General features: G+C 36.3%; 3 protein-coding genes across 3 annotated transcripts; 1 reads left to right on the top strand and 2 right to left on the bottom strand.

Moving 5' to 3' along the window:
* Positions 1–905: 905 nt before the first annotated feature.
* Positions 906–4,544, bottom strand: ELO3 (radical SAM domain-containing protein / GCN5-related N-acetyltransferase (GNAT) family protein). Its single transcript, XM_086257196.1, has 9 exons — positions 4,028–4,544; positions 3,564–3,633; positions 3,281–3,453; positions 2,950–3,124; positions 2,390–2,556; positions 1,951–2,170; positions 1,728–1,832; positions 1,354–1,506; positions 906–1,224 (listed from the first exon to the last, which is right to left on the bottom strand). The coding sequence occupies exons 1-9, from the start codon at positions 4,504–4,506 to the stop codon at positions 1,066–1,068; spliced, it is 1,701 nt and encodes a 566-aa protein (XP_086113322.1). The 5' UTR covers positions 4,507–4,544; the 3' UTR covers positions 906–1,065.
* Positions 4,545–5,624: 1,080 nt separating this feature from the next.
* Positions 5,625–11,602, top strand: EMB2423 (telomere length regulation TEL2 family protein). The gene is made up of 13 exons (XM_086257406.1): positions 5,625–5,896; positions 6,173–6,201; positions 6,311–6,413; positions 6,588–6,759; positions 6,884–7,069; positions 7,294–7,451; positions 7,698–7,974; positions 8,253–8,467; positions 8,683–8,781; positions 8,870–9,393; positions 9,680–10,449; positions 10,657–10,855; positions 11,350–11,602. The coding sequence occupies exons 1-13, from the start codon at positions 5,731–5,733 to the stop codon at positions 11,506–11,508; spliced, it is 3,057 nt and encodes a 1,018-aa protein (XP_086113532.1). The 5' UTR covers positions 5,625–5,730; the 3' UTR covers positions 11,509–11,602.
* Positions 11,603–17,081: 5,479 nt separating this feature from the next.
* Positions 17,082–19,543, bottom strand: LOC147274625 (Cysteine proteinases superfamily protein). Its single transcript, XM_086227695.1, has 7 exons — positions 19,361–19,543; positions 18,396–18,768; positions 18,142–18,309; positions 17,917–18,048; positions 17,761–17,830; positions 17,570–17,680; positions 17,082–17,478 (listed from the first exon to the last, which is right to left on the bottom strand). Exons 1-7 carry the CDS (start codon positions 19,437–19,439, stop codon positions 17,407–17,409), a joined length of 1,005 nt encoding a protein of 334 aa, XP_086083821.1. The 5' UTR covers positions 19,440–19,543; the 3' UTR covers positions 17,082–17,406.
* Between the last annotated feature and the right edge of the window lie 1,091 nt (positions 19,544–20,634).

Here is a 20,634-nt window from a genome sequence, read left to right as displayed (position 1 = left end):
AATTTGAAATGCACTAAGGGCATAAACATTTAAAATGCCTCGAGCTATAAATTGAAATTCTCAAGAAACGACTTGAGATGTCCTATGGAACGACTTGAGATGCCCTAATGAACGACTTTAGAAACTCTTGGGTATAACTATTGAAGTGTCAAAACATGAATTGAGATATCACTAGGTATAATTTGAAATGCACCAAGAGAATAAACATTTAAAATGCCTCGAAATACGAACTAAATTCTCAATGATCGACTTAGGATATTTTAGGAATGACTTTAGAAACTCTTTGGTACGACTATAGAAGTGTCAAAACATGACCTGAGATATCATAATAAAGTTTTTCCCCGATTTGAAGGGTATTTCCTCTCCTAGGGTGTAGAGTAGGCTTTGTAGATGCTGCATGTTTGGCTGTGTGGAGTTAAAACTTATCATAAAGCCGTCAAAGAAAAAAATTAAAAGGACTTAATTAAAAACCCTAAATCACTAATGGTCTTAGTCTAAGAAAGACTTATAAAATGGACTGAATTCTAAGTCTCACTTTTAAGAGATAATCAGATTTAGTTTCTTTAGAAAAATTATTTTTAAATGGAAACTGGAGGTGTTTTAAAATTTATAAGAAAATCTTTTAATTTATAATAATTTATAAATTTTTTTTTTTAATTCATAATAAAGTTTTTTTAATTTATAATAAAATCTTTTTAATCTATAATAAAATCATTCTTTGATTTGAAGAGTATTTTTTCTATTTGAATGATATTTCCCCTCCTAGGGTGTAGAGTAGACTTTGTACACGCCCAAAATCTTGAAATTAAAACCTAACATAAAACCGTCAACAAAAAAAATAAAAAAATAACTTAATTAAAAATCCTAAATTACTACCAATCTTAGTCTAAGAAAGGCTCATAAAATAAACTGAACTCTAAGTCTTTATTTTTTTAATTAATAAAAAAAACTACAAGTCTATAATGAGAGGAAAACAATCTTAATACGTACAAGCTAATTATGTTTGGAAGTTACAACTCATTTCGAATAATGTTACAAAACTGTGTTGCACTAGTCTTGATCTAGTCATACAAGATGTTTCACCATGTAAGGCCCTTCAAGCTCATAGCCTAATTTTCTGTAGTAATGACGAGTTCCTACTCCTGAAATAACAGCAATCTTTGTTGATCTATGCTCCCTGCTAGAAATCTGCTCAGCCTCCTCCATCAGAAGTGTACCATAACCCTGTTTGAATCAATTCGAGCATAAAGCATGTTAGAGAGAATATTACTCCTATGAAAATGGATTAATTCCCAGATATATTCATCTCAACATTCATAATAATGCAAATAGTTGATGTACAAGCTACATTACCTGGTGTTGCAGCTTGTCAGAATCCCGCCCATGAACTGGAACAGCAGTCCCATAAACATGGAGCTCACGAACAATAGAACACTTTCCCATGAGTTCAGGACAAGTAGTATTGCGGCCGCATTTTCTTAATCGCAACAAGCCAACAAGAATATCCTGTGCACAGAAAGATTGAAACAAAGCATGTTAAGTGTCAGCAAGCACAATCTACTCACCATTAACTACTCAAGGCAAAAAATTTCATCTGTGAATCACTATGCAAATCAGAGAATCAACAAGTTCTGAAACAGGGGATCCGCAATTCATCTTATATATGCTAAAACACAAACTAAGTAAGATATTCTACTCGCTCACACACACACACATAGGGAGAATACCTGGCGTGTATCTTCATATGAAAGAAATGTTTCCCAACCTTCATTTGCCATATAATCACGGCGAACAAGCTCCACTTCTTCTGGCCTAATTTTGTGATGTATGTCCTAGAATCATTATAAATGTTTAGTAAAAGTTCATTCCAAGGGAGAGAGAGAGCACAGAGGGTTCAACTTTGTGTAGTCTTAATATGGCATGTTCAAACAAGCATGACAGTCAGTGTACCTGAATTCCAGCTTCTCGTGTTCGAACATCACGACACTTTAATCCCAAGTCTTCCATCCGAGCTAAAGCTAGCTCCCGAAGATTTCCTTTCTCAACCCCAGAAGTAACTAAAGGCATTGGAATGTCCCGCTGAACTCTATAAACACGTGTCCAAGGTGGTACCATGGCTAAGATCCTTGCTACAATGTCCACAAGTTGCTCAGGTGGGTAATTTCTATACCTGCAAATGGAGGGGGAACAAACTACAATTACTTCCCAAACACAATATGCAAGAGCAATCACTATTCTCAAAAAGGTATTGCAGCTTTGAAGCATGAACTTTGGATCTCATAGTAAGACAAAAGAGATTTTATATTGCCCTATATCTGAATTAACCTCGCCAACATCACTGGAAGGGAAGGAGGAATTCCTTGTCATACAGTTATGTTTAAATTCACACCTTCCAGTTTTCCAAAGCTCATAAAGTCCAGTTCCACGGATTACAAGTGTTGGATAAATTTTAAGCCCATCTGCTCTGAACAAGGGGCTCTCAAAGAACTCCCGAAAACTTTCCATGTCTCTCTCAACCCCTACATTTGGAAGATCAGGCATCATGTGTGCAACAACCTAGAGCAAAATCATAAAAAAAAAAATTAGTGTGAAAATAAAAGTAAATTAACACAAATGACTAGGACACACGTAAAAATACATATTGTAAAGTCTACTGAAGGCTCTCTCAGTGTTGAAATTCATAGTACTTTGAGCAGAAACTACGCAGTATTAAAAGCAGCTTTCCATGAATTAAGTAAAAAGAGGTGACACCCAGACCTACTGGGGTTCGATAAAATATTTTCACTGAATTAAGGGAGAGCCCAACATAATTCGGAAAAAATAAATCCAAGAAGACAATATAAGTTGCTGATTGTACAGATAAAAGATTAGTCTCCTATGGAAAGAGGCCCATATGAAATTTTCCCGCATTAAAGGCAAGTGAGTTTTATGATAGGGTACTACTCTAACCTTGAAACCAGCATCCTTTGCCAAGCAAAAACAATCAGCCACTGCAGCTACTGTATGGCCTCTATTAGTGTCACGAGCCACATCCTCATATGTACTTTGAACTCCAATCTCCAGTCTTGTACAACCATAAGAAAGCATTTGTCTCAAGTGAGGTCCAAGGCAATAATCTGGCCTCCTGCAAAACAAAATGTTACAATCACGTTAGACAACTTTCTGGACCGAGCAGATTATCTAGTCAACAGATGGAAAGTCAAAATTACTCTAAACCATGCTGAATATTGGAATGAGAAGATGGGTATTAACATCTTAAACAATTAAACTGAAAACTCACGTTTCAATGGTCATTCCAATGCATTTTGTAGCACTATGCTCAGAGTAGGCAACTGCCTCTTCAACATTGGCAGAAGTGTGTCCTGATAAGGCATCATGAAGATTTCTAATAAAGTAATCACGGTAATCGGCTGGCAATGACATGAATGTACCGCCCATTAAGATGTACTCAACCTGAAAACATAGTCATTACCAGTAAGACCATGACAAGCATGCATATTAGTCTATCATGGCAATTTGCACAGCCAAAAATAATTTCTCTAAAATAGGGAAACAGGACAAACCTTGTCTACACTGTGACCCAATCGCTTCAATTGATCTATCCTGCCTCTAGCTTGGACATATGGGTTGTATCTACAAACGCATAAGCAAAAAACTAAGAACCAAACAGTCACTCCACTAATTATAGTTTCACAGATTCAATATTCAAACTCTCATTCCCTCATTTCTTCATTACAAAGCTCTCTCTCTCTCTCTCTCTCTCTGATGAAGTAAAATCAATCAAGCTACAGCTTTTAACTTCAACTTTAACCTAACAAGTTAATTAACCTATAATTTGTTCGATAAAATACACAAATAAATGTTTCGCAGTTAGAGCTACAAAGCTCTCTCTTTGATGAAGTAAAATCAATCAAGCTAAACTTTTAACTTCAACTTCAACCTAACAAGTTAATTAACCTATAAACTGTTCGACAAAATGTACAAATGAAAGTTTCGCAGAAAGAGCTACAAAAAAACAAAACCGAACCGGGCTCGAATTGCGCGCATGCTAGTAGGCTCGTAGCCAGTGTAAGACTGCGTGCTGTACTCGAAGTCCGAGTCGGGTCCTCCGGGGCAGTACACGCATATGTTCCCAGTGGTGGCTATGTGGGGGCACCGGTGAGGCTTCGACATCACGGCCACGACGGCGATGCCCGAGGCGGTTCGGACCGGCTTGGCCCGGAGCTTCGGGAGCAGAGCCTCCCGGTCCGACTCGGGCAGCGCCGCGATCATCTCGACCAGCTTCGGAGCACGTGCGAGGCCGTACTTGCGGCACGCGGCGGTCTTGAGCGCATTTAGGTCGACGTTTTGGCCTTTCCGGGAGAGGTCGACCATGGAGCTCACGATTTCTGCTATTGCTCGTACCCGGGCCTCCTCTTCGGATAGTCCGTGGGCTTCGAACCCGCCCCGACCCGGTCGGGGTTGCTTTCGGGCGGGCTCGGGTACTGCTACCACTGCAGTCGCCATGTCAGAGAGAAGAGAGAAGAGAGAAGAAGAGAACGAAGTGTGAGCAAGAGAAAGGTGAGAAAAAAAAAAGCGCTTAATAGAAACGCCGTTTAGTTAAGGCTTAACCAAAACTAATTAATTTCATGGAAATAAAAAAACTAATTAATTTCATATTTTCATGAAGTTATTTTCCGAAACAATACTTTTCTATTTGGCAAAATTATATTTATAGTCCTCATCACTCCTCATAGAAAAATTATACTAAACTTCTTATAATTTTTTTTTTTGTAGTTTTTTAACTGTTGCAATCCGATAATGCATTTTTTATTCTATTAATTTGTTTGCGAAAAATAATATGTGATGCACACATAAATGATTTTTTTGTAATGACTTAGTTTAAGCGTACGAAAAAAGACTTGTGTCTAATGACAAAATAAACTCACATAACTAATATGTAGCTATTTATTATGAATATAAGAGGTGTTACTCCGTTACACGTAAGTTTTTCTCTAAACATGACTAAAATGCCTCTACTTAAAATCATTGCATTCATTAACCAAATTATTAAGCAGGTATTTTGATATTGCAACATTTATTTATCAAAATACAAAAGCAAAACTTTGACACTTGGCCCAAAAAAGAAAACTTTGACACAAATTTTAGTGTAACCTGACCCATCTCAAGTACTCTAGTAATCCAATTAGTAGGTATGACTGTATGAGAGGAATAATGTTAGATCCACAATGACAAATGAATGTTGGATCCAGAAGTAGTGAAGAACAAATGATTGATTTACCTATTTAAAGTAATTAATAATGTTAGTTGTTTCATATTTTTTTTCTCACATTTATATCTCACTTGATGTGTCATTATTTTACTGGAAGGGTATCTTTTTTTTCTTTTTAGGTTTTATTTTTTAATTTTTAGTGTACAATGTATGAATGCTATGTAAGATAGTATAAAATTATGATATAAAAATGTGATAAGTGTAGCATTACTGCCGTAAATTGCTTTTAGTGACAAACATAATTTGACCTTCTTATTTTCTGTTTTGTTTCTTTTTTCCATTAACTTACTAATGTTTATTTTATATTGTCCGGCAAAACAAACGGTCTCTTTTTGAAACAAACACGGTCTTGAAGCATCGAACATTTGCTTCCGGAAACTCATTCTTCTGTAGCCGAAAAACGAACTCTGCGTATCGGGGAACAAAATTCTGCGGCGAGAAGCAAGTTGTTGGCAACCATGGAGAACGGTCCGAGAAGACGAAGCGAAGTAGAACTGAAAGTGCTTGACAAGGTAGGAGAAGTAATCTCAGACGTAAAGAAGGCCAAGCACGTAGACCAAGTGATTTGCGCGCTTCATTCCCTCGCTGTTCTTCTCTTCCCTCTCGACGCTTCTCTTCTCTCAGGTCGCAACTCCCAACCTCCTCGCACTTCTCTGTTTCAGCTTAGTTTACTGTTTTTCACTATGAGCTTCTGCAGTAAAATTCTCGAATTTTCGAGTTTGTGAACCGGTTGTTTGGTTTCCGAGAAATTGGATGAGAATTTGTTTGGATTATTATCACCAAAGACTGAGAAATAGAAACAAAATCCGGAACATTGAAAATTTTACATTTTGTGTCGTTTTAGTCTAAGCAGAAGAATGATTTCTTGCGAACTGATTGAAGTGAAATGTGGAATTGCAGGTGCTATTGATGAGCGGTACAGAGAGCAGGTGTGTGTCATTTTCATGGGCATTCAAAAGCTGAAATTTCGGCTTGAGTTTTCTCGAAAGTCTATGCTTTTCTTGAAATCTTATGCTTTTCGGTTTGTGTTGTGTGTAGGTCCTTAGTGCCACGGCTCATTCGGCGGATGAGAGGAGCGAGTGGTGGCAGGCATTCTACCGAGGAGCTGCATTCCCGACGCTTGCTCGGGTTCTGTTAATTGGTACTTTTGTTACCTCTATTTTTCATTGTTGTAGTGTTTTCTTCATTTTTATGATTAGAAATGATTTATGCATTGCCTTGCATACAATAACACTAGAAAAGAATTGCAAGGTTTAGGAATTTTGGTATTTTCACCATCATATATATATATATTATGTTTTGTTGTTGCATGCAGATCTTGCTTCCAGTTGGCTAGCTTGTTTCCCCTTTTCAGCACGTAAATATGTCTATGATGTTTTCTTTGTTAATGGGCTTGCTACTGAGGTTGTTCAGACCTTGGTCCCTCGTCTACAGCAGAGTGGAAGTGGTGATCTTGATGTTAATGCTGTCCACTCTAATACTGAAAGGTATGGATTGAGGACCTGTTTCTAACCCATTCTACTGTATATCATCTGGTTTTACGGTAAAATCTCTGAAATATCACTGGTGACTAACAGTCATTCTGCTGACCTGTTCTTACCATTACAACAGGTTACTCATACTTTGCTTGATTGAAAATAATGGGGTGCTCCAGATGGCTAGAGAATTCGGTGGCTCTTGCCAATCTGAAGATTATATAAATGAAAATCTCAAGTCAGCGGTATCTAGAGTGGCACAGATTGTTGCATCTATACCTGACAAAGCACAATTGAGAGCCCCAACTTCACTTTCATCATAGTATCCTTTTATCTCTTGTGCTGGATATATGAGTTCTTGTACTTGTGTATGCTTTGACAAAGTGTATGCTAAGATGATGGCCATGCTTTAATGTATTATTATGAACGTCCTGGTAATCTGGCATCAGAATGGAGTTAGAAATATGATATCCCTTCTTAATTGCAGATCAAAATTTTTTTCTGTTGCCACCATTTGATTGTTTTCTCTTCACAGAAGTACTTTAGTTTGTTCTTCAAGCAAGTTACCGTTCAACTTCTTTCTCTAGCAGAAGAAATGAATATGAATCTATTAGATGAAGGAGCTTTCCCCAAAACTGACATGAATGGTTCCTTACTTTTTGTTGGTGAAGCATTTTCTCGTATATGTCGACGTGGATCTGTAGGTAACTGTTATAATTTTACGCACCCCTATAAAAAAATATATTTGTGCTAGAAGAACTGGATTTCACATATATGTTTTCCCCTTTTGAAAAGGTTGTTCTTCCAGATAGTTACTCATTTCCATTAAAAAAAAATGAGGAACCACTCATGTTCTCTGGTTAATTGAGCATTACAATCGATATGCAATAGTATTCTTGTAGGATGCCTTTGGATTTATAACTGAAGTGTTTGATTTTCTTTTTTCACAGATGTGCTTTTAAGTGAAACAATCCCAAGGGTTCTTAGACATGTCCGGAGCTTATTATCGTCAAATATAGAGTCACTTGTCTCGGATGTTTTCGAATCAAACCCTGTTTCCCAATTTTGGATGAACATGATACAAGCAATCAAAGATTTATATGCTGTGGAAAGAATGTCTGAGCAGCTTTTACATCAGCTTGCAACTGAACATGTGACTGATGTTGAAGCTTACTGGATCCTTTGGCTATTATTTCATCAAATTTTTAAATACCAGATATCGGTGAGGTCAGTGAATATATTTCCTCTCTCTACAAATCGAGTGGACACAATTTAAGATTACAACTTTGCTATTTGAAATCAAAATTGTTTTCCCAGCATGGTTTGTGGTTTAACAGATTGTTCGGATAATAATGAAATTCATTTGAATTCAAGATCAAGTTATGAGATTCTTGTTTTCTTTAATTAGTTATACAGAAGAAATGCATTGTTTTACTATTATTTCACTTTGCAGTGTTGTTTCCTGTTATACCAAGTGTTTGATTTTCAGGGTTCCTCCTTATCAGGTCCATGTTTACAGACAAATTCTTACTCTGGAAAGTATTTCCTCTTTGTTGCCTGCGATGGATCCTTCAGTTTGCTGTTCTTGAATGTCCACCTGATCCTAATTCACTTGCTAAGGGTCATAATACCCGCCATTTTTTTGACACATTGCAACATCTGGTAGCAGTATGGTCTAAAAGGGAGTTTGTGCAGTCAGCCCCAATTGAGCAGCAAATTTGTATCCTTCTTCATTTTTTTAACTAGCATCTGGTAGTAGTCTGCGATGAATCCTCATGGTTCTTCATATGTGATCTACAAGCCTACAATGTTAATGTGAATACCTGACATGTCATACGTAACTTTTCATTAACAAATCCTGTTGGATTAAAGAAAACTTCATTATTTCATAATGCTTTTTTCGAATTTTGTTGCACCTTAATCTTGTAATATCAGATGTATCTGCAGCTGTAGGCCTTTCCCTGGAGAAGATGTCTAAAGAGGAACTAGATGAGACGAAGGATGTGATGCATTCAATTCTCCAAGGAGTGAGCTGTAAATTCCTTTCACCTTCTCTGCAGTAGTGTCTTGCAATGTTGGTGGTTAGTATCTTCCTGTTATATCATGTCCTTTTTGCTGGCAGGTAGGCTGGAAAGCCCTAATCATTTAGTACGGAAAATGGCTAGCAGTGTTGCATTAGTGTTCTCCAAGGTGATTGACCCGAAAAATCCTCTGTACCTTGATGATAGTGTACAAGAGACTATTGACTGGGAATTTGGGTTGTCTATCCCTGAGAAAGGGACTCTGGAAACTGCAAACTGCACAGAACAGGGTATTGAAAAATCTGAAGCATCTACCTCAGTGCTGAAAAAAGGCTTAAACCACAAAGCCAGTGATGGGATAGCAAGTAATGGGAAGGGTAGAAGTAAGAGATTATCTGAATCCAAGTTGGTTGATCCAGACGAGATCATTGATCCAATTACACTAAATTATGATTCAGTCTCTGATGAAGATGACAACGATGATGCTAGTGAGAATTCTGATGTCTCGAGTGACTCATCTTTACAGCCATATGATTTGTCAGATGACGATGCAGATTTGAAAAGAAAATTTTCACAGTTGGTTGATGTAGTTGGGGCACTTCGGAAATCTGATGATCCTGACGGGGTAAGTAAACTAATTGCATTGGTCTAAAATTCATCTCCATATAATTTAGACTACATGAGGCCTACCTTTCAGTGGAACTTGTGAGATCTTTTAGTAAACATTTAGAATGCTAGATGAATATTGTCCTTGGCTTCTTGCAATAAATAGGGAGTTGGTATGACAAATGGTTGGATTACTAGAGTGCAGTAGGTTTTGGTGCAATCTCCCTGGCAGTTCAGCCTGTTCTTTGAAAACTTGGTGCAACAAATTCTCTTCTAGATTGTCACTTTTATTTTTTACATTGCAGGTGGAGAAGGCTCTTGATGTTGCTGAAAAACTTGTGCGAGCATCTCCTGATGAGCTTAAGCATGTAGCAAGTGATCTTGTTCGAACTCTTGTAAAGGTTCGTTGCTCTGACTCGGCTGTAGAAGGAGAGGAAGATTCATACGAAGACAAGAGACAAAGAACATTGGTTGCTTTGCTTGTCACATGTCCATTGGAGTCTGTTGAAACTCTAAACAAACTACTATATTCACCTGTTATAGATGTCAGTCAACGCATAATGATACTTGATGTAATGACTGAGGCTGCTCAGGAGCTTGCTGATACTAAAATTATAAAGCCTAAACATCAGACTAGGGCCCTCATATCAACCACATCAGAGACCCAATCTTGGTTCTTGCCTAGCGACATAGGGCCCCCTGGAGCTGGTCCCTGGAAAGAGATTTCAGAATCAGAATCTTTACTGAACTGGACAAATCGTTATGAGAGGGAACTTCCCCCAAAACCTGGTCAGATTAAGAGAGGAAAGACACGCCAATGGAGCCTAAGATCAGTAAATACACAAAAAACCCAAACGGAATGGTCCCATAATAAGTTTCCAGTGTATGCAGCAGCATTTATTCTTCCTGCCATGCAGGGCTTCGATAAGAGAAGGCAGGGTGTTGACTTGCTTGATAGAGATTTTATCGTCCTGGGGAAACTCATCCATATGCTTGGTGTTTGTATGAAATGTGCAGCTATGCATCCGGAAGCATCTGCACTGGCTGTCCCTCTTCTAGATATGCTAAGATCCAGGTATTGAACAGAAAAAACCAGCATGTAATTTCAAAATACTGCCAGACCCTTTTAAGTGTAAAATGTATTTTTGACCCGGTCGCAAAAATGTCTTTGTGAGAAGTAAGATGATGATTATATCAATGTCCTAATGGCAGCTTCACCACTGTATATATGCATTAAACTGTATAATTTGTCACTAAATTCCATGGTGTTAACTTCATGTAGGGAGGTATGTCTTCACAAGGAAGCTTATGTCAGAAGAGCTGTCCTTTTTGCAGCTTCATGCATATTGCTATCACTTCATCCCTCTCATGTAGCAACCTCCTTGGTTGAAGGAAATGCTGAAATTTCTAATGGGCTTGAATGGGTTCGCACATGGGCCCTTCACGTAGCTGAATCAGACACGGATAGAGAGTGCTATATGGTAAACAACTAATTCTAAAGCTCCATACATGATTCAGATTTCATGCACAGTTTTCTTATCATCACCTTACTGCCTATATTTAAAACGGGTACATGATAACTTGACTTGAATGCTGTTCATATTATGGGATTGAATATGCTAAATGAACATTGTGCCATCGAAAACAATTTCTTGAACAGTATCTGAACTCTTATATTTGTTGGGGAGGGAAGTGCATCTGCCGATGTCATATCTCTCTCAATTGTAAAAATTCCGGAATGGAATGCCAGTAATGGGGCAGTTATATACCCCCTCTCTCACAGCTACCATCACGTGCTGCTCACATGATAGGTGATTGTGAGAAAGAGGCGTATTCCTCCCACCCACCGAAAGCTTCTTCTTTCATTGCTCATTGCCAGCTCTTATCCTCTCTTTCGATTTTATTTGCTGTAAGGTTGATGAAATTTACATATGCTCCCGTGACCTGTTGTTTACATATATTTTTCTTATCTTAGATGGCTTTGAAATGTCTGCAACTCCATGCTGAGATGGCCCTCCAAGCTTCCCGAGCACTAGAGACAAGAGAAAGTACATCCATTTCGAAGAATGTCGGGCTTCCTTCCAGTCTATCCAAGGGGACAATTATAATCCCTCACTCCAATGTGAAATACTAATGTTATTTTACCAAAAGGAAAATTACTTCTTGCCTTTTGTAAACTGTTTTGTATAGTCCATGCCACTAATTAAAATTTAAATTCGTTATTTGTACATGGTGGTGTAACAAGCGTTCCATAAGCCTGTATTTTATTATTTTATTAGTTCAATTATCAATCAATTGACAATGGATGAAATATATTTAGGTCGCGTTTGGTAACGTTTTCAAAAACCGTTTTTCATTTTACAAATTTAAAAATATGACAAAAATGCGTTTGGTTGCCGTATTGAGAAAACAGTTTTTAAAAAACATAAAATAGAATTTTCAGTTTACAGTGTAAATTAAGAAAACGATTAAATAATGTTTTCGGTGAATTTAAAAAACACAGAGAACACGTGATATAAATGATAAAAAAGATTAAAAATAAAAACAAAAAACAAGAAAAAATGAAAAAATGAAAAAAGAATAGCCTTACCAAGCCCTACCCGCCGATGCTGCCTACCTCGTCCATCTCTCTTCATCTTTCCTCTATTCCTCTTTTTTTTTTTTTTTTTTTTCTCTCTCTCTCTCTCTCTCTCTCTCTCTATTTCTCCATCTCTGTCTTGTCGGGATGTTGATGTTGGGACTCGCCAACGGGTTTTGGGTATGCGCAAGCCAGTGGGTTGGGCAGGGTGGGGAGGGGAGGTGCAGCAACAGGGTGAGGGTGTGCAGAAAGCAGAGAGGAAAAGAGAGAAAGAGACATAGAGGAAGAGAGAGGAATAGAGGGAGGGACAAAGAGAGAGAAAGATGTAATTTGAAATGCATCAAGGGTATAAATGTTTAAAATGTCTTGAGCTACGAACTGAAATTCTTAAATAACGACTTCGGATGCCTTAAAGAACGACTTGAGAACTCTAGGGTATAACTTTGAAAACGTCAAAACATGACTTGAGATGTCACCAAGTATAATTTGAAATGCATCAAATGTATAAACAATTAAAATGTCTCGACCTACAAGACCTACACAAGTGAAATTCTTAAGGAACGACTTGGGACGCCCTAAGAAACGACTTGAGATTCTCTAAGGCACGACATTGAAACTGTAGAGTATGACTTTGCAAGTGTGAAAACATGACTTGAGATGTCACTAGATACAATTTGAAATGCATCAAGGGTATAAACCATTAAAATGTTTAGAACTACGAACTACAATTCTCAAGGAACGGCTTAAAATACCTTAAGGAACGACTTGAAATGCTTTATAACATGAATTGAGAAACTCTAGGATATGACTTGAGAGATGTAAAAACATGACTTGCACAAGGTACAATTTGAAATGCATTAAGGGTATAAACAATTAAAATGTCTCGAACTATGAATTGAAATTCTCAAGGAACAACTTCGGATGCTCTAAGGAACAACTTAAGAAACTCTAGGGTATGACTTTGAAAGCATCATAACATGACTTGAGATATCACTAAGTACGAGGTATTTTAAATGTTTATACTGTTAATGCATTTTATATTGTAATCAGTGATGTCTCAAGTCATGTTATCACGCTTTAAAAGTCATACCATAGAGTTTCTCAAGTCGTGCTTTAGAGCATCTCAAGTCATTCCTTAGAGCATCCAAAGTTGTTCATTGAGAATTTCAGTTCGTAGATCGAGACATTTAATTGTTTATACCCTTAATGTATTTCAAATTGTATCTTGTGAAAGTCATGTTTTTATGTCTCTCAAGTCATATTTTAGAGTTTCTCAATTCATGTTATAGTGCATCTCAAGTCGTTCCTTAGGGCATCTTAAGTCGTTCCTTGAGAATTTTAGTTCGTAATTCTAGACATTTTAATAGTTTATACCTTTGATGCATTTCAAATTGTATCTAGTGACATCTCAAGTCATGTTTTCACACTTCTAAAATCATACCCTACAGTTTTCATGTCGTGCCTTAGAGAATCTCAAGTCGTTTCTTAGGGTGTCTCAAGTCGTTTCTACAGTTTCCTTGCTACATAAGCCGACCCATATATTTTCTCTAAGAAAAGATTCAATTTTTAAATACAAGAAGGTGACAATCTATACAAATAGAAACCAATATACAAATAAACAATTGAAAGAAGTAAGACAAGCAAGCTATACCCAAATCCATAATTAGGAAATCAATTATACTAGGAATTTTACTCATTGGGGGTAAATTTTAACTCATAGTTTTAACTATAGTTTCTTTTAATTTCTTCCAATATCTTAAATAGATATATATATATATATTCAATAATGAATCATTTAATATCAACTCAAGTTTTTCTTTACATTGGTAGTATTTTTTGAAAGCACTTACATTTTAGGTTTTATACTAACTCATTGAGACACAAATTTATATTTGGTTATCATATGTTAAAAAAGTAAATTTATTATGACCAACATATTATGTAAAAATGATTGACGATCACTGTTTCTTCAAGAAATCGCATTTAGAGTGTTAACAAATATTGCACAATTTAGTGGACTTATTAGCACATGTAATAAACTATAACTTACTTATTCATCTTTATAAACTATAGTTGTTTTGTTATAAAATAATTTAATGTATTAAGTTATTATTAAATAATGCACTTTTAATAGTTTTATTAAACAAATAATATTTTTAGAGTTTCAAAAAATTTTACCAAACCTCGTGAGGGCAACCTATAAAAAAAAGGCAATATATAAAATTAATACGTATTATATGCTTAAAAATAAGTAGAAGAGGTTATTGTGATAACAAACCAAGTAACCCTCTTATGATCTAACTAGTATGAATCCATTATAATTATAAATTTTAACATTGGGTATTTCGAGCCTATGTGAAATATGCGGTCGTTAGAGTAGTCAAGTTGGAAGAGCCATATAATTACTCCCTGTACACCCAAGTTCAATCTTCTATTCCCCCCTTAATTTTTTTTTTTTTTAAAAAACCCACATAAAATATGTCACGTTCACAAAATCCATACACATTTTATAAATAGATAAAAAAAAGTGATTTTTTTCGTTTTTTGATAAATGGTAAAAGAGAAAGGAACTCAAAATGATCAATTCGATAATACATCAAATCTATCTAAATTTTTACTATATTCATCAACTTCATTGTCAATATATTCTAAAAAAAAATTCATTATTAATAATTAATAAAAAAATGCTTCAATATCATTAAAAAAAAAAAACGCTATAGGGGTCGGTTGACCCTATTGCCACCCACCATGTCTTCGCCATTGGTTGTCCTAGCTTTCCACTCACTCCCAAGTTCAACTAAAAAATTTAATTCCCCTAACTAATTTGCTGAACCACGCAACCAGAAAAACGCAGAGTATTAACCATTTAACCTAGAGTGGGGATTTTTTTATCCCAAAATTTATCCAAGCCGTTTGGTGGTTATTGGTTGAAAATTGGTTTCAGTGGTTTGACCGAACGGTACTGCTTTCTTCGGCATCGAAAACGGCTTGGACGCCGCCCCCCCTCGAAACACCAAAACCCCGAACAGCCACTGAGCCTAACCGAACCCGAAAAGTCAGTAACTGCCCATAGTCGAATCGACATCAATCCGTTTTGTGCTCCTTCGCTGTTCGTTGATGTCGATAAGGGCCGTTCGGGTCGGTTACCAACACTGACCCACCCCTGTTTAACCTTGGCCTAAAGCGTCCTAGCTAAAACAAAAAATCTTGGCCCATTGCGCACGTGAACTGCGCACCGCATTAACCTTGTGTTGCGGTAAAACAACATGATGTTTGACATCGCTGAGGTTATCTTGGTAATCAACCACACATAAAATTATTGTATGTGACCGTGACACCACGTGACATGATGACGTGGTGTTACCAATCCATTTAGATTATAATAGGAAACATTTTAGCTAAAGGACTCCAATTATACCCCATGTCTCTATTCAGGACACTTTGTGTTAACTGAGAATTGAAATTTTCATTTTGTGCTAATTAAGAACTTTTTTTTTTTAGTTTTTATCTCAACTTTGGCCCGACGCTAGACCCATTAAACCTCCACCAAATTCAAAAAAATTATACTGAGTTTAAAGATATGCATATCCTTTTTACAACCATATAAAGATCACCCAAATCAGACCTTTACAACTCCAGATAATCGGCCCCAAATTAGGGTCTCGAAACTGTCCAATTTTTCCAAATATTTTTTTAGAGGTCTGATTGGACAGTCCCAGATGAATTTTTTTGTGGTATATCATCCACAGGGCAGAGTTTCAAGAACTATGCCACTTGTTTATGCAATATGAAGTTTGGAATGCAGAAGGATAGTGATGGAAGTTGGAATCCATATGGAAGAAAGCTACAGATTTATGCCAATCCAATTCACTCAAGAATTTTTTGAAAAAACAAGGAAAGTTGTCTTCTTTGCTTGTTAATCAAGGAAAGTTATCACTCAAGATAATCTGTATTAACTACTGTATATTCTGTTTTGCATTTGTTGGATGAATTTCCATTCACCCAAACTGTTCTCATCTTTATAATCATGAAGATAGGTTTTTATTATAAATAAGATTTACACTCATGCATATTAAACTGAGTAATGGTCAATTTTAGGTCTTGCGATAGCTGAATTGGAATTCTGCCATCCTGATTATGTATCTAAGGCTGAGGAGTCATGGAACCTCTATTTGGCGGTAATGTGGAGATCCGGATCAATCTTTTACCTTGTGCTTCTGATTCATAGTGTGCAAAAGTGAAGAAGCCATTGTTCAGGTTGTTCAGCTGTACCTGTAGAATGCAGCAAAAGTTACAATCTTGTACTGAAAGGAAGTGATTCAGACTATTCTGATTACACATCTGAAAAGCCTATGATAGTTGATAGACCTATTTTACCTCATTCCTCTGATTCTAGTTCCCAAATGCCACATAACTGCTGTGACAGAATGGTGGTGGTTAGTGCATTGAGAAACGTTTAGCTACCATTTATTATGAATAGAGTAACGTTTTAACTACCATTCATCTTGAGTTGCCATTATTTTCATCACCCACCACTTCGTTGATCTTGTAACTTGGATTTTTCAACCGAAATTCTTTCTGAACAGACACATTCTTCATAAAAAAATCGTACATATATATCTTTAACAATCTCTGACCTAAAGAAAATAAATAAAATTATGATCAATTCGAGCACCTTGACATTGTTGTGTATTGGATTATAATTAATCAATCTAGTAGATGCTACTATTAATAGCATGAGCCGGTCTGTCGTCGAATTGATAGATGTTCCATCCTATTCACTAGTGGAAGTGATCTCCAGATCTCCATTGAAGATGTTTGCTTTCATTAATATCCAATTTTAATTAGCCAAGCAACTCTTGGCTCTAAATGCCTGCAGGCCACTCTTAACATGTTTAGAGGGTTTGTGGATCCCCCAAAAAAAAAAAGCATGTTTGCTGGGATTAATTTATCTTTAAACTCTCATTTGGCGCGAAAAGTATCCTCCATTATACCCAAAAAGAACTGATTGTCTAAGAGATCGTTTCTACATCAGGAGAGTTACATGTGGGTTTCATTGCGCATGTTAATACACTGTCAAAACTGTGCACTGTGCACTGTCAACTATCAAGCTCAACTATCTTCTTGTTCATAAAATCAAGACTAAATTGTAATTTGCAACAAGGAAATACAGACCAGCCAAAAAGGAGTCAACATCTATAATATTCAAAATTCTCTCTCATTAGCCAAAAAGGTTTCTTAAGTTAAGCTTTTCCTGTGATACTTAATCATCCTAAGAACAAGCATTCATCTATCCACTTAAACATTCATTGCATCATGAACTACCTGGATTCATTGCACCTTTCACCATGAATCCATTTGGAACTACAATTGGCTAAACCAATCTACATAAAATGTACACCTGAAGTCAACCAAAACATATGGACTTTTCTTTCACTGTTAAGTTTATGGACATCACTTAGCAGAGGAATAGAGTTTCTGGCAGAAGCAGTCTAAGCTTTCAGGGGTAAACCAATTCTTTTGCATCTGCAATTTCCAGAGAAAGGTAAAGTGCATAACTAACAATACATGAACTGTGCTTCATAGAATAAACACATGGTAAAAGGGAAAAACTTACAAAGTAAGGGTAGCCCTCAATGCTAAAATTCTCTGGAGCACCCTCCATGAACAAATTAATGTAGTAGAGAACAAAGTTACCACATTCTACATCATCTCTCTGCTGTGGCACCTGAAAAATTATTTTTTTAAGTAAATATAAACATTTTCAAAGATGAATAGAGAAAGTCACAGAGATCATGGTTAGGTCACCTGAGGCACCAACAAAGGAATATCGTAGATAAGACGTGTGCCCTCTGCTTCATAAATGTCTTTTACAAATCTGAAAACAATGATAAACCGAATGGCACATCCAATAAATATGGTCCAGAAATAAGGGAGACAGGTTTTGCTAAAGAAAAAATATACCTTTTTATATATGGTTCAAGCTGCCTCGGATCTGCCTTTTCAAGAGAATCAAGCAACAACATGCATGGTTTTTGGGTTTCTGATTGCACACTCTCACCAATATGGCAGAGAATTAAGAGGCGCCAGTGACTCCTAAAAAAGGTGCATTTCAAATTAGAAAATGTTAGAACTGTAAGCATTAATAGAATGGAAGGATTTTAGGTCAAGGTAATGGAAGATAGCTACCAGCAAACAATAGGAACAAGAACATATTTCTTTGAAAAGATATGCTTCTTCTTAATCCAGGTCAGAACCTTGGCTTTGTAGGATTTTTTCATGTACAAATCAAACCATAAACAGTCAAGGTATGTGAAAGAAGTCCTCTTATCCTCTGAGAAGCTCTTCCATAAGTTCCTAAACATTTCAAACAAAATCCCATATGATAAGTTTGGGGCTACATTTCCTCAGCAGATTACTTAAAAGTTGAAACTAGGACTTACTCAAAGTAACATGAAAACTCTTCAGAGTTTAGCTTTTGTTTTTCTCTTGGTAGTGATACTGCTTGGTTGGCATCCTTGTGGTGGTTAAATCTCCTCGTTGACCTCTGAGATAATGATACCGCTTGGTTGGCATCCTTGCGGTGGTTTAATCTCTTTGTTGACTTCTGAGCTAGTGGTGCTGCCTGCTTGGCATCCTTGCGGTGTTTAAATCTCCTCGTTGACCTCTCCCGGTGAGGAAAGTTTAAAAAGCACGGCGATCTCTTTTTAATCACTTCAGTTTCACTTTTAGTTATTCTCTTCTTTTGAGCTTTCGAAGATGCTAAAACATGCATCCAACAAGTGCGATGCTTCGACAATTGTTCTCTGTAAATCTCTGTTGGAGGACACAAACACTCTAACCCATCAAACAATTCACTAACTAGTACATAAGCTAACAAGATGCAAATGAATTTTACTTTTGATATTCCTTGCCTAGTAATCTGAGTGCTGGAATATTATAAGAACAAAAGGGTTCTCTCATATGATGTAGAGTTTTATAACACTCAGATTAAAAGACAAAGTAATACCAACACAACCAGATAACCCATATCCAATATATTCAACCAAATTTCTGTATAACCCCAAATTCTCTCTCATTTAATTTCCATTCCATGCTATTTTGCTATCAATTCCCAAATAAAAGCCCAAAATTTAGGTCCATGAGAACCTTATCTAAGAGAATATACATAAAGAAACAATTTTAAACAAAACTACAAACAATTTTAACTTTATTTATAAAAGATTCCCTCTTTAATTTAAAGGACAAGCGTTTCCATGAATCCCCCAACACTAAATAAAAGATTAAAACTTGGAAAAGAACAAAGTGTATGGCAATTCCAACCAGAAAATTGAAGCAAAGCAAAAGAAACAGTGAATGAAACAGCAGAGTAGCGACAACAGAGAAGCCAAGACAGAGAAGGACTTGCCTGAAATGGGAGAGTGGAGATCGTCGTCGAGATCGACGGTAATGGGGGCATTGTTTTTCCTAGGCTTTCTCTTCGCCATTGGATACAGAGAGTGAGCTCGGAGTGGTTCACAGAGAGCTTCTGGTTCTCAACTGTGGAGGTGGAGGGGGTTTGGGACTTGACTTGGAGGATCCACTGTCAGAGTAGAGTGCTTGAGTTGGTATAATCATTGGGCCAATTTGGACCCTCGATTGCTGTACTATTAAAGAATATTCCAACTTCCATCTATTGCCTCGGGCCACGGGGATCCAGCGACGATTAGAATTCTGGGCTCATTTTGGGCTTTTCTTCTAAAATTCAAAATTTCATAAAATAACCGACCCATTTTAACAAGCTACTTTTTTCAGTTTTTGTTTGGTCAAATAACAAGGCAATAAAATTTTGTCTCATGCTTTGAAAAGTTGATAATTTAGATTTCTCAAAAAAAAAAAAAAAAAAAGTTTATAATTTAGACTCGAGAAAGTATAAATCATAATCGAGCTAGTCGAGTGTAGGGGCTGAAACTCAAACTTGGGTTTGAATTCGCCCAATTCAAATTGCACCACAATTCTTAAGATGCTTGCTTTTGCATTTTGATAAAAAAAAAATGAACAAATAAAAGAAAAACAATATATGTATAGTGTTTGTGTTTGTTATTCCACTTAAATTAGAATCGGTTGTATTCCAATTAGGATTTTCTTACACCTATACCTCCCAAACTTTGGGGAGAAATTTCTAGGCTTTTTATTGTTTTAGAAACAACAAAATGAGGCTCAAATGAAGCAATAAGTAGCAAAATGTGTCAAAGAAAATGAAAATACCACTTGGTAAGTATGAAAAGGATACCACTTAGACAGAAAATCCTGATGGAATAGATATAAATTCAACATTTTAACAAATTTTAAATTTTAAATTTTAAAAAATTTAATTTAAATCAATAAAATATTTTAATATTATATAATAATCACTTTGGATATTTTTTTTCCCATAAAGGTAAATGATTTTTGCAATTTTATCCCATTTTAGTCGATAGTCCTAATCCATTTACTAAGGTCATGTATTTTGGTGTGTCCTTCCATTATATCAACTTGTCTATTCCAGTTTTTTCATTACTTATAAGTGTGAAATTAAAACATTGCTCTTGATTTGGTTTAAGATTTAGAATTGGAGTTATAGAGCTTATGATTTTGGGAGCCCAAAACTTGAGACTTAAACTATAAGCTATATTACATCTATATGATAATATATGTTTATTG

The sequence above is a fragment of the Dryas octopetala genome, chromosome 9 (assembly GCF_963921425.1).
Source record: "Dryas octopetala chromosome 9, drDryOcto1.1, whole genome shotgun sequence".
NCBI classification, from domain to species: Eukaryota; Viridiplantae; Streptophyta; class Magnoliopsida; order Rosales; family Rosaceae; genus Dryas; species Dryas octopetala.
Note: the sequence above shows the minus strand (reverse complement) of the source record. Positions and strands in the feature narration are given on the sequence as shown.

Bases quoted from the DNA above. Each gene is read 5' to 3' on its own strand.
- ELO3 (XM_086257196.1), bottom strand. From the start codon at position 4,506: ATGGCGACTGCAGTGGTAGCAGTACCCGAGCCCGCCCGAAAGCAACCC. The intron at 3,454-3,563 runs GTTTGTCCTGTT...CTATGTTTTCAG, and splicing joins TGGGTCACAGTGTAGACAAG to GTTGAGTACATCTTAATGGG. The intron at 2,557-2,949 runs GTTAGAGTAGTA...ATTTTGCTCTAG, and splicing joins CAAAGGATGCTGGTTTCAAG to GTTGTTGCACACATGATGCC.
- EMB2423 (XM_086257406.1), top strand. From the start codon at position 5,731: ATGGAGAACGGTCCGAGAAGACGAAGCGAAGTAGAACTGAAAGTGCTT. The intron at 7,975-8,252 runs GTCAGTGAATAT...CCTCCTTATCAG, and splicing joins AAATACCAGATATCGGTGAG to GTCCATGTTTACAGACAAAT. The intron at 10,450-10,656 runs GTATTGAACAGA...AACTTCATGTAG, and splicing joins CTAGATATGCTAAGATCCAG to GGAGGTATGTCTTCACAAGG.
- LOC147274625 (XM_086227695.1), bottom strand. From the start codon at position 19,439: ATGGCGAAGAGAAAGCCTAGGAAAAACAATGCCCCCATTACCGTCGAT. The intron at 18,049-18,141 runs GTAGCTATCTTC...CACCTTTTTTAG, and splicing joins CTTGTTCCTATTGTTTGCTG to GAGTCACTGGCGCCTCTTAA. The intron at 17,479-17,569 runs GTAAGTTTTTCC...TGGAAATTGCAG, and splicing joins TTGAGGGCTACCCTTACTTT to ATGCAAAAGAATTGGTTTAC.